Source organism: Mobula birostris, chromosome 13, assembly GCF_030028105.1.
Source record: "Mobula birostris isolate sMobBir1 chromosome 13, sMobBir1.hap1, whole genome shotgun sequence".
NCBI classification, from domain to species: Eukaryota; Metazoa; Chordata; class Chondrichthyes; order Myliobatiformes; family Myliobatidae; genus Mobula; species Mobula birostris.
This window is the reverse complement of record NC_092382.1, coordinates 104,047,901-104,060,202: the sequence shown is the minus strand read 5'-3', so window position 1 is coordinate 104,060,202 and position 12,302 is coordinate 104,047,901. Positions and strand designations below refer to the sequence as shown.

Sequence of the window (12,302 nt, the reverse complement as noted above, 5' to 3'; positions counted from 1 at the left end):
GGAGAGTGCGACAGGGAGGGAGTAAAGGATCGAGCGAGAGAGAGGGAACTGATGGGGAGGAGTTGGGGGGAAAGGGAGGCAAGAACGCGGGAGTGAGGAAAATGCGGATGATTTAGAAGATGTGGGAGGGGAGAGGTGTGTGAGAGAGAGAGAGATTTGTGGGGGAATGGTAAAGAAAGGGAGAGATGGCGAGCCAGAGTGTGACAGAAAGGAAGAGGAGAATAGGGAAATGGTGAGGGGCAGCGCGAATGGGGTAGTGCAAGTTGGTAAGAGGAGCAGGGGAGAAGGAGGGTGAAAGAGGGTGTTGTCATTTGATTCACTTCGGCCCCACTGGCTGCTGACAGAGTTCCTGGATCTTTTCAGAAATATCCGGGCACAAAGCTGCAGACGTCTCGCAGATGAAGCGATGATGATCACGACTACAAGGGTAAAGATGACTGTACCATTTACATTCACTGCATACGAACTTTCCAACGCTCATCTGGTACACGACATGAGAGGCCACTTTCCTGTCAAGGAGGGGTAAACAATTCCAAAAGGGACAGCGCTCCAGCAGCAGACAGTCATCTGTCAGTCCCCAAAATCACTGACACAGTCCCTCACAATTGAACAATGGAAGAACCCAAAATCTCCCACTGCCCCATTTCCCCAGCACAGCCCTCTGTCAGTTTCCAGAATTCCCCACATCCCACTCTCTGCCTGCACCCATGTGTCAGTCTACGTATTAAAACCATGCCCCACGGTCTGCCCACAGACCGGTGTCAGACACCAGAAAAATTCCAGTACCACACCGTCTCCCCACAGGACGAAAATACAATCATAGCGCCACTCTCTCCCCAAGGCCCCATGTCAGTCCCCAAAATACTCCCACTGCTTCACGGTCTCCCCACAGGCGAGATTTACACCCCAAAATACTCTCACTTCCCACCCTCTCCCCACAGCCCCGGGCCCGTTCCGGAAATAATTTCACTTCCCAGCCTTCTTCTTAGAGACCTGTATCATGAACCAAAACACAAGCACTTCTCATTCTCTTCCCACAGACCTCTGTCAATGCCCAAACTAATCCCACTGAGGAATTCTCTCCCCACAGGTCTGTGTCAGTCCCCAAAGTACACCCACCGCCTCACTGTCTCCCACAACGTGTATTAGTTTCCAAAAGAGTCCCACAGCCCCACTCTCTCCCCACAGCCCCGTACCAGCCCCAAAATAACCCCACTTCCCAAAATTCACCCTACAGACCTGTAACAATGACCAAAAGCACTCCCACTCCCATTATCATCCCACAGTCCACGTCAGTCCCGAAATAAATTCAACTGCGCACACTCAACCACCAGCCCGTGTCGGTTCCCAAACTCACCCACTCTCCCAGCAAAGATCTGTGTTTTCCAAATTAATCCCGGTGCCACACTCCCTCCCTACAGTGTCCATCCCCAAAATACTCCCACTGACACATTTCCTTGCCACAAACCTGCGGCAGTCCCAAAAAATCGAACTTCCGCACTCTCTGCCCGTAGACCTTTCCTTGTCCCAATATACTACAAAATCCCACACTCTCCTCACAGAGCTTATCAGTCGGCAGATTAGTCAGCCTGCGCACTCCCTGCCGCAACCCGTGTCAGTCCCGAAACTAATCCCACTGCCCACTCCTTTCTCGCCGCCTGTATCAATCCCCAGACTAATCCCACAACCAACTCTCTTCTTAAACAGTTGCATGAACCCTAATCTCACACGGCTTTGCATTTTCCAATCCAGAATGAACTGCGTTGGTCGTGCACAGCTTTGATAACAAAATTCTTTGAAATTAAATTGCTATCATTAATGATTGAATTCGAGCAAAATTTAGAGAGCGTCACATTACGTCTGACCGCGTGAGAGTGTGACTGGACGGTGTGGAAGGAGATTCGCTCTGTGTCTGACCACGGCAGTGTGTGATGGGACGGTGTGCAGGGAGCTTCGCTCTGTACCTGACCCGGGAGTGTGTGATGGTACGGTGTGGAGGGAGATTCACTCTGTGTCTGACCCCGGGAGTGTGTGATGGGACGGTGTGCAGGGAGCTTCACTCTGTATCTGACCTCGGAATGTGTGATGGGACAGTGTGGAGGGAACTTCACTCTGTATCTGACCCCGGGAGTGACAGATGGGACTGTGTGGACGGAGATTCACCTTGTGTCAGACCCCGGGAGTGTGTGAATGGACTACTGGAAGAATCATCACTCTGTGCCTGACCCAGGCAGTGTGTGATGGATCGGTATGGAGGGAGATTCACTTTGCGTTTGACCCCGGGAATGAGTGAATGGACGGTGTGGAGGGAGCTTCACACTGTGTCTGACCCCGGGAATGAGTGAATGGACGGTCTGGAGGGAGCTTCACTCTGTATCTGACTCCGGGAGTGTGTGATGGGACGGTGTGGATGGAGTTTCACTCTGTTTCTGACCCCGGGAATGTGTGAATGGACGATGTGGAGGGAGATTCACTCTGTCTCTGACCCCGGGTGTGTGTGATGGGACGGTGCGGAGGGAGTTTCACTCTGTGTCTGATCCCGGGTGTGTGTGATGGACGGTGTGGAGGGAGATTCACTCTGTGCCTGACCCCGGGAGTGTGTGATGGGACGGTGTGGAGGGAGATTCACTCTGTGTCTGACCCCGAGAGTGTGTGATGGGACGGTGTGGAGGGAGCTTCACTCTGTGTCTGACCCCGGGAGTGTGTGATGGGACGGTGTGGAGGGAGATTCACCCTGTGTCTGACCGCGGGAGTGTGTGATGGGACGGTGCGGAGGGAGTTTCACTCTGTGTCTGACCCCGGGAGTGTGTGATGGGACGGTGTGGAGGGAGATTCACTCTGTGCCTGATCCCGGGTGTGTGTGATGGGACGGTGAGGAGGGAGCGTCAGTCTGGTGTGGATATATCTTCCGGTCGATAAGATACATACCTCTTCCTCTGTTGAATTTATTTCAAGAAGATTTGAATCAGAGTTCCAACAATGCTGCTTCGCCTCATCGTAGGATCTTTCAATCGTGGATATGAAATAACACCGGTCTTCATTTCTAATCCAGTCCTGGGAAAATGCTTGCTCTGGAAATTCGGAAAACCGAACAGTGAATCTCCCTCCGCCTGTCCATGACATCCGCCGGGAGACAGACTCAGAATAGTAATCGTTCCACACCTTCCCATCACACACTCCTTATGTCAAGAACATAGTGAATCCCCCTCCACACCGTCCCCGGGGTCAGAGACAAACCTCCCCCAAACCTTTCTATGAAGCATTCCCGTAGTCAGATTCAAATTCGCACTCTCTCACACCGTCGAATCACACTCTCCTGCTGTCAGACTCAAGTTAAATCTCTCTTCACGGCACCCCGTTCCACACTCGCGGGACCCGTCACAAGGTCTAGCTCCCTCAACACCGTCCCATCATAAACTCCAGGAGTCAGTAACAAAGCTCCTTCCCACCATCCTATCACAGACTTCCTGAGGGACAGACACACGTAGAATTTCAATCCACTCCGTCCCGTCACACACTCCCGAGATGAGACACGCAATGATGTTTTTCGGCACCATCCCATCACAGGCACCCGGAGTCCGTTATTGAGTGACTATCCCTTCAGGCCATTCAATTACACATTTCCTGATGGGACAGGTAGAAATTTAGGTTCCATCCACAATGTCTCGTCACACGCTCTCGGGGACAGAAGTAGAGTGAATCTCTTACCTCACGGTCCCATCATACTCTGCTAGTGTCAGACACAGAGTGATGCTCCATCCGCACTGTCCCATGACACACGACCGTCGTCCACCTCAGACTGAAGCTTCCTCTCCAGCACACTATCGCACACTCCATGGGTCAGACATGGAGTGAAGCACCCTTCACAACCTCCCATCACATCGTCCTGCGGGCAAACACAGATTGAACCTCCGTCCACACTACCCCATTACACCTGCCCGTGATCAGATAGGAAATGAAACACTCTCGGCACCATTCCACCGCATACTCCCGTGGCCAGACACAGTATGATGCTCCTTCTACCCCGTCAAATCACACAGCACAGAGGTCAGAATATGAGAAAGCTCCCACCGCACCGTCCTATCACACAACCCTGGTATCAGACACAGAGCTGAACAACATTGCAGAGAGAAGTTTCTTGCACACCGTCCAGTCACACTCTTCCGGGTTGAGATTCTGGGTGTTACTCCATCCACAGCGTCTCATCACTCGCGGCCATGGTCAGACACAGAGTGAAACTCCCTCCACACCGTCCATCACACTCATCTAGTTCAGAGAACACAATTTAGAATCCTCCACAAAGTCTCATCACACACAGCCTTGGTCAGACAGTGTGTGAATCTCTCGTTACACGGCCCTATCAGGCACTCCAGCGGTCAGACACCGAAGGAAACGCCCTCAGCGCACACGACAACTGTCAGAGAAAGCGAGAGAGAGAGATTCTCTCTCTACAGCTTCTCAACACAGCACAGAGCAATGTGTCAGACACAGAGAGAAGCTGCCTCCACGAGGTCCCGTCATACGCTCCCGACTCTAACACAGTGTGATTCTCCCTCCACAACGTCCTATCACACAGTCCGTGACGAGTCACAGAGTGAAGCTCTCTCTGAACCGTCCCATCACAACTTTCTGTTCACAAACAAGGTGAAGTTCCGCCCACACTATCCATAGCTTACTCACGTGATCAGACTCCCTCCAGAACATCCAATCACACAATCCGGTATCACATCAGACAGTCCCGGATTCACACTCTATGCCCATCTGTACCGTCCCATCGCTCATTCCTTGAGTCAGACACAGACTTAAGCTCTTTCGCCACGACCCCATCACACACTGCCGGATTCAGACGCAAAGTGAACGCCCTCTCAGCAACGTCCCGCCACAGACTCCCGGACTCGGAGTGAAACCATAACACACGGTACTATAACACACTTCTGGGGTCAGACATGGGGTGAAGCTCTCTGGGCCCTCTCCCATCACACGATCCGCCTGTGAGACACAGAGTAAGGCTGGATCCATACCGTCACATCAGAGATTCGCGGAGTCTGGCATAGAGTGAAGCTGTAATAATACGTCTCACAATTCCATGGTCAGATACAGAGTGAAACCACCTGCACAACGTCCCTTCACGCTCTCCTGAGTTCGGTGATACAGTGAAACTTCCGCCGCCCAGCCTCATCACACACTCACCGAATCAGACACTTAGTAATTCTCCCTCCATACCATCTCTTCACACACTGCCGGTGTCAAGCACAGAGTGACGCTTCCTCTCTCTATTCCTGTCCTGTGATAAGGAGCGGGTTAAAGAGGGGGATGCTGCCTCACCTTTTCTGCTGGTCAGCAATTCACAGATTTGAGCCTTGGTTTCGTTGACAGATCTGAACATCGTTTCCGTCTCAGTGAACTGGTGACGGAGATCAGTGTGAATTCGTTTGAGAATGGACAGATCAGAGTTGAGCGCAGAAAGATTATATAAGTCGCGGCTGGTAAACCTGCTGACAACACGAACGTCGTTGCCGAGGTAAACAGTGAAGGCACTTACCGCTTACAGTGGGATCTCGATTAGCTGGGGAAGAGAGCACAGCAGTAGCAAATGCGATTTATTTCTCATAAGTGCGAGCTATCGTATTTCAGAAAGGAAAACAAGGGTACAACGTTCACAGTGTTCGGGAGAAACCCTGGCGTGTGTTGGAGAACAGCGGGACAAAGGGCCCCACGTCCAACGTTCCTGGAGAGTGAAGTTACCGGTAGAGGGGTCGGTGAAGGTGTCTGACGTCCCGGCCTTCATCAATCAGGGCACGGAGTACAGGATTAAGGGGGTCACGTTGCAGTTGTACAAGACGTCGGTGAGGCCGCCCTTGGAGTACGGTGTTTAGTTTTGGTCGCCCTGCTATAGGAAATATATCAATGAGCTGGACAGATTGCAGAGGGAGATTTACGAAGATATTGCCGGGGCTCGAGGGATTCAGTTACGGAGATAAGTCGAGCAGGTGGGGACTTTATTCCTTGGAGCGCGGGATGACCTTACAGGGGTGTATACAAACACGTGGGTACACAGAGAAGGTGAATGCGCACTGTAATTTTCTTTAATCTTGGGGAACCGTGGACCGGAGCGCACATGTCTGAGATGATAGCAGAAAGAGATTTAAACTGGGACCCGAGTGACGATTTTGTTTTTACCCAGACGGCGGTCTGTCTATGGAACGAGCTGCCAGAGGAAGTGATGGATGCCGATGTATTAGGACTTGAATTGTTGGGCGTATGGCACGTGACCACTTCAGAGTGACGTCATAACTGTGAACTCTGACCTCCTTGTGCAGTCACTGGCATTTCGGCGGGTGCCGAGGTAATGGGAGGATCCTCATAATCATCGATGAGAATGTCGTCTTTCCGAAGGTTCAGCATTGAGTAGATGGATGTGACACCGTCTGGGAAGAAAGAAAGAGAATGTGAGAGACAGAGAAATAGAAGGAGGAGGAATGGTTACTTCGAGTGCCAGGATTTAGATGTTTCAGAAAGGACAGGGAGAGAGGCAAAAGAGGTGGGACTGTTGATCAGAGATAGTGTCACAGCTGCAGAAGAGCAGGAAGACAAGCAGGAATTGTGTATACCAAGGGGCTGGAGACTACCGAGACGGTATATGAGGTGTTGCTCCTCCAAACTTGTCCCTACACCTCATCTCCTGCAAACATTCAGGGCCCCAAACAGTCCTTCCAGGTGAGACAACACTTCACTTGTGAGTCTGTTGGGGTCGACTATTGGATCCGGTACTCCCGGTGCGACCTCATCTACATCGATGAAACCCGACGCAGATTGGGGGACCACTTCGTCGAGCACCTCCACTCCGTCCGCCACAACAGCTATGATCTCCCGGTAGCCACCCACTTCAACTCTGCTTCCCACTTCCATTCAGATATGTCCATATATGGCCTCCTCTACCTCTATGATGAGGCTAAACTCAGGTTGGAGGAGCAACACCTCATATACCGTCCAGGTAGTCTCCAGCCCCTTGGTATGAACATAGAATTCTCCGACTTTCAGTAATTCCCTCCCCCTCCCTTCCTCTATCCTTATTTCACTCTACCCCGTCCCCCAGCTCCCTCATGGTTCCGCCTCCTTCTTCTACCACCCATTTATTCAGGGCTATGAAGTCACTGCTTCCCCTCCCCCACCCCTTTATCTTTCAAGTTACTGGTCTTTCAACTGAAGCTACAAGCATTCTTCAAATCCTTCCCCATCTTTCATTCTTCAGTCCTGACGAAGGGTTCCGGTCCGAAACGTCGACTCATCGTTTCTGACTGATGCTGCCCGACCTGCTGAGTTCATCCAGCGTACTGAAAGTGTTGCTTCAATAACTCTACAGGGAGTTTTTTTTTTTTTTTTTTTTTATAGACGGCACGCTCTAAGATTGAATGGTTCAGATGGGAGAGAGTTCAGTAGGTGTGCTTAAAATGATTTCTTTTAGAGTTCCTCAAAGAACTCTAAAGGCTTGATGGACATGACTTGCCGTTCACAAAACCATGCTGACTGTCCCTGATTAGACCATGATTTTCTAAACGCCCAGAGATCCAATCTCTAAGAATCTTTTCCAAGACAGACGGAAAGCTCACTGGACTATAATTACCCGGACTGTCCCTACTAACATTTTTGAACAACGGGTAAACATTCGCCTCCCTCCAATCCTCAGGTACCATTCACGTGGACACGAGGACATAAAGGTCCTCGCTCTGCCTAGGAAGGCAGTGGAGGCGAGTTCTCTAGATTATTTCAAGAAAGATTTAGATCGAGCTCTTAAAGGTAGCAGAGTCAAGGGATATGGGGAGAAGGCAGGAAAAGGGTACTGATTCTGGACGTTTAGCCATGATCACAGTGAATAGCGGTGCTGACTCGAAGGGATGAATGGCCTAATCCTGTACCTATTGTCTATTGTGTATTATCCCACCCATCTACATTTGCATTCAGATCATTGTATATATCTCAAAGAGGAGATGTCCCAGTGGAATGTCATAGATACAGATCACATCATAGGAGTAAAAGAGGTAAAAGAATAACTGAGCGCAGAGTAAAGTGTCACAGTTACAGAGAAAGTACAGTGCAGGCAGATATTAATATTCAAGGGGATACGACGTAGCAGACGGCGATGTCTAGAGTGCATTACCGTCATCGGGGACCACTGTATAGTCTGATAAAAGCGGGCACAAACTGCCTTTGTGCCTGGCGAGGCTTGTTTACGTATCTTCCCCGATGTGGGAGAGTATGGGTTGGGAGGGGGTCTCGTAAGAACATTATCCTGGGTGGGTCGGAGTCTTTATTACGGAGGCTGCTTCAGCGATGCAGCGGGATGTGTGGATGAAGGCCTTGGAGGTGAGGCAGCCTGATCTGCGCGATTCAAGCTGACTGAGAACAAAGTGCCTGAAATGACAGATTGTCACTTCCTGGGAAGAGGACAATCAATGGAGCAGAGCCAATTAAAACGTGTTAAATGTCAGGAGCCGAGTAACAAACTTTTGTTACCCCGATGGCGGTCAGTCAGTGGTACAAGCTGCCAGAGGTAGTGGCCGAGGCAGATGCATTAGAAACTTGGACACTTGTGAGTATGACACGTGACCTCTTCAGTGTCGGTACTGTGAACTCTGACCTGTTCGTGCAGTGACTCGCAGCTCGCCGGAACTCGAGGCAATGGGAGGAACCTCATCCTCATCGATGAGGTGTTCGTCTTTCCCAATGTTCAGCTCGGAGTGGGTGGAGGTCAGACGGTCTGGGGAAGAAAGAGGAGAGAATGAGAGAGGGAAATTTAGAAGGAGGACAGACCAGTAAAGCATGGTGGAGGGGTGAGGTCCTAGAAACGGAGCAGCGATGCGGGAAGATAGAGTGCGGAAAGAGAGGGCTGAGTGGTAGATATTGAAGATGAGAGAGAGGTGCAAGTGAGGGGAAAGAGCCGAGGAGAAAGAGCAGGAGAGTGAGGATGAAAAGGATGAATGGACTGGGCAGAGAGGAGTGAGCGATTTGAGCGATGGGTGAGAAGATGGGAGTGAATGGGGGAGAGAGAACGGTGACGGAAAGGGGAAGACAGAGAGAGGGAGGGAGAAAAGGGAGAGAGATTATGCGTAGGGGAGAGGCAGGGGTGAGAACATCAGCGAAGGAGAAGGTGAGAGAGGGGGACTGAGGGAGGGGAAACTTGGGAGGCTCAAGGGTGCAAAATAAAGGGAGAGAGACAGAAGGGGAGACAGGTTAAATAGAGAGGGTAAAGAGAGAGGGGACAGCGTGGGGGAGAGAGGGACGAGGTGAATACAGAGAGTGAGAAGGTGTGGAGGGGGCAGTTGCTCGGAAGATTGGGTCACAGCGAGAGGGTGTGAACGGGGAGATAGACTGAGACAGGAGGGAGAAAAAGTGGCGGGGCGAAGTGAGCGGAGTGAGGGAAAGAGTGCGCGAGAAGAACGAGGACGGTGGAGAAGGACAATATGAAAGAGAGTGTGGGAAAGGGGAGAATGGGGAAAGAGAGTTAGATAGAGGGGAAATGGCAACGGAGAGAGCGGGAGGCGTAGAAGGGTAGAAACAGTGATAAGGGTAGGGAAAGTGGAGAGAATGAGGGTAAGAGAAAGAATTAGTGGGCCAGAGAAGAAGAAAAGAAGGTGAGAGCGGATTAGCGTGTGAGAGATAGGGGGGAGAAAGAGGGAGGCAGGGGAGAGAGAGTAGAAAGGATGAGAGAGCAGGGTTAGAACGCGGAGAGTATTGTTCACATTTTATAGAGTTCCCCTTCCTCACTGCCTCTTTCTACTCTCCTCCCTCCTCGCCACTCCTCCCAAGGGGTTTCCTCCTTATTGGCCATGCCGCAGCACTCCCTGCTGTCGCACCACGCCCCCCCACCACACAGACCCCCCTCCTCAGTGCACCCCAATTTAACCCCCTCACACGGTTCTCCCACCACACCACAAATCCCGTGACGTTCTCTGCACCGATCCCACCCAGAGCAATCTTCTCATCACTTTCCACAGCCCTCCGTCTCTACCGTCCCGCCTCCTGCTCTGCCTTACCCCGCCCCTTCCTAGAGCGCTCCCCCCTCATCGACCATCCCACAGAGCTCGTATCTCATCGCGTCTCGCACGCATTGCCTATGAATTATTCTCAAACAGGGAATCATTAGTGTCAACTGCGCCCGTGCCACGAGATTTCTCGACAGGAATGGACACATTGGCTGAACAGAGTCAAAACAACAAAGTGAAACTGACATGCATCTGTCCGGGGAACGGAGAGGCCTTTGATATTCGGTTTCGCGTACGATACATCAGGTTCAGCTGGGAAAAGAACAGTGAGAGTCAGAAACAGGGTGACGCCGCGACCCAGGCTCCTATCACAAACTCCCGGGGTTAGACACAGAGTCAAGCTTCCTCCACCCCGTTCCATTCCCCACTCCCGCAGTCAGCAACAGAGTGAATCTCCCTCCACACCATGCCAACACACAGACACGGGATGAGACACAGAGTGAAGCTCCCTCCCCACTGTCCCATTACACATTCCCAGAGCCAGAAACAGAGAGTCGCTCCCTCCACCCGTCCAATCACACGCTCCGACTGTCAGACAAAGAGTGTTGCTCCCTCCACCCCGTCCCATTACACACTCCAGGGGACAGAATAGATTGAAACTCCCTCCTTCCGTCACGGCCTCACTCACTTCTCGATGGAAACCGTAAGTCCGGTTTGACGAGCTGAACATTCGCATAAGTTTGCCTGTCTTCCATGCTGTCTCGGATTCTTTGCGTCTCTCAACTCAGCGAGGGGATGTGATCGTTGTCAGAGGAAGCCCCTGTTCCCAGCGGAGTCAGGCCGACAGAAACAAACAACGGATGAGCAGCTGATAAAAAGAGCAGCCGAGAGCAGGGGAGGAAGTGCCTGGGAAGAGGGAGATTGAGGGTGTGAGAGGCGGTGGTCTGGAGCGATGAGAGTGGCAGGGGGAAGAGTAGTGAGAGTGGGGAGATGCTCAGGGAGGGGAGAGTGAGGGGAGGTTAGGGCTTGGCGGAAAGAGAGACGTGGGATACAGGGGTCAGAAAGGGATGGCGGAATGAAAGAAGGGGAGGGCGAGAAGTGGGAGATGTGGGGAGAGAATTTACTGTAGCGAGTGAGTAAACAGAGGGCGAGCTAAAGGGGGAAAGCAGGAGAAAGAGAAACGAACAGGGAGGGGCGGAGGAAGAGAGGGAAGAGCGATGCAGGGAAGGGGCGATTGTGGGGGAAGGAATATGGAATGTGGAAGGATATAGGAAGAGAAGAAAGAAGAGAGAAAAGAATGGAAGAAGGGGAAGAGTGGAGGATGACGAGTGAAGAGGGAGGGAGAGACGGACGGGTATGTTGTCTCTCACGCAGAGCTTTTATTGTCGGAGAGATTTACAACGAACACCAGCCCCCTCTCCCGCTAACCCCAACCTCCAGGTGATTCCTGGTTTGAGCGTCAGCGCTCCCATTGCTTTGCTTATCGCCGGGGCTTCAGACCCTCTCTGATCTAGAAACCACGGCCCCGGGACAAACACGCAACACCCACCGAAGTAAGCGAGCCCCTCCCTCCGAGAAGACGTCAGAGCAATAGATTGCCATTTTAGATTGTGTAACACTTATGAAAGAAATCATAGATTGAGATATTGAAGGTCACAGGAAAAGAGCGCAGGCTGATCGGTATCTGTGGTTTGAATCTCTTCACCCATTGGAAGATAAGCCGGGGGTTGTCAGTGTCTGTGTTTCAGAGAAGTATTGAAAGCTTGCTGCTGCACTGACTGAGCTATATACACAGCAAGAAATAAAAATAGCAGGGACGTCAGCCCAACAGACAGAGTTCAGGAGCTCTCTCAAAATCCTCCATCAGCTTCTGTCAATTATTTTCTCTCTCTGCGTCCCTGACTCTCCCCTCACTATCTCCCTATTTCTTTCCCATCAATGCCTCTAACCTGCTTCAATTTCGCTCCTCTCTCCAGCTCTCCAGAACAGTGACACACTGAAATGTGTGTGTGTGTGTGTGTGTGTGAGAGAGAGAGAGAGAGAGAGAGAGGGAGAGTCTCGGCACTGTCCGAACAACCACTCCCGGAGTCAGACACAAGTACAACTTCCTCCAGACCATCGCATCTCACAGTCGTCAGGATCAGACAGGGAGTGAAGTTCCCTCCACACCGTCGCATCGCACACACGGAGTCAGACACAGAGTGAATCTCCCTCCACACCGTCCGATCACACACTCCCGGGGTCAGACACAGAGTGAATCTCCCTCCACACCGTCCCATCACACACTCCCGGGGTCAGACTCAGAGTGAATCTCCCTCC

General features: G+C 51.6%; 1 protein-coding gene across 1 annotated transcript in view; it reads right to left on the bottom strand.

Moving 5' to 3' along the window:
• Nucleotides 1-5,501, bottom strand: part of LOC140207265 (uncharacterized) — a 225,897-nt gene extending 220,396 nt beyond the window's left edge. The window contains exon 1 of the mRNA XM_072275719.1: nucleotides 5,326-5,501. Coding sequence (XP_072131820.1) covers nucleotides 5,326-5,386 — 61 coding nt within the window. The 5' untranslated portion in view covers nucleotides 5,387-5,501. The remainder of the gene's footprint in view (nucleotides 1-5,325) is intronic.
• Between the last annotated feature and the right edge of the window lie 6,801 nt (nucleotides 5,502-12,302).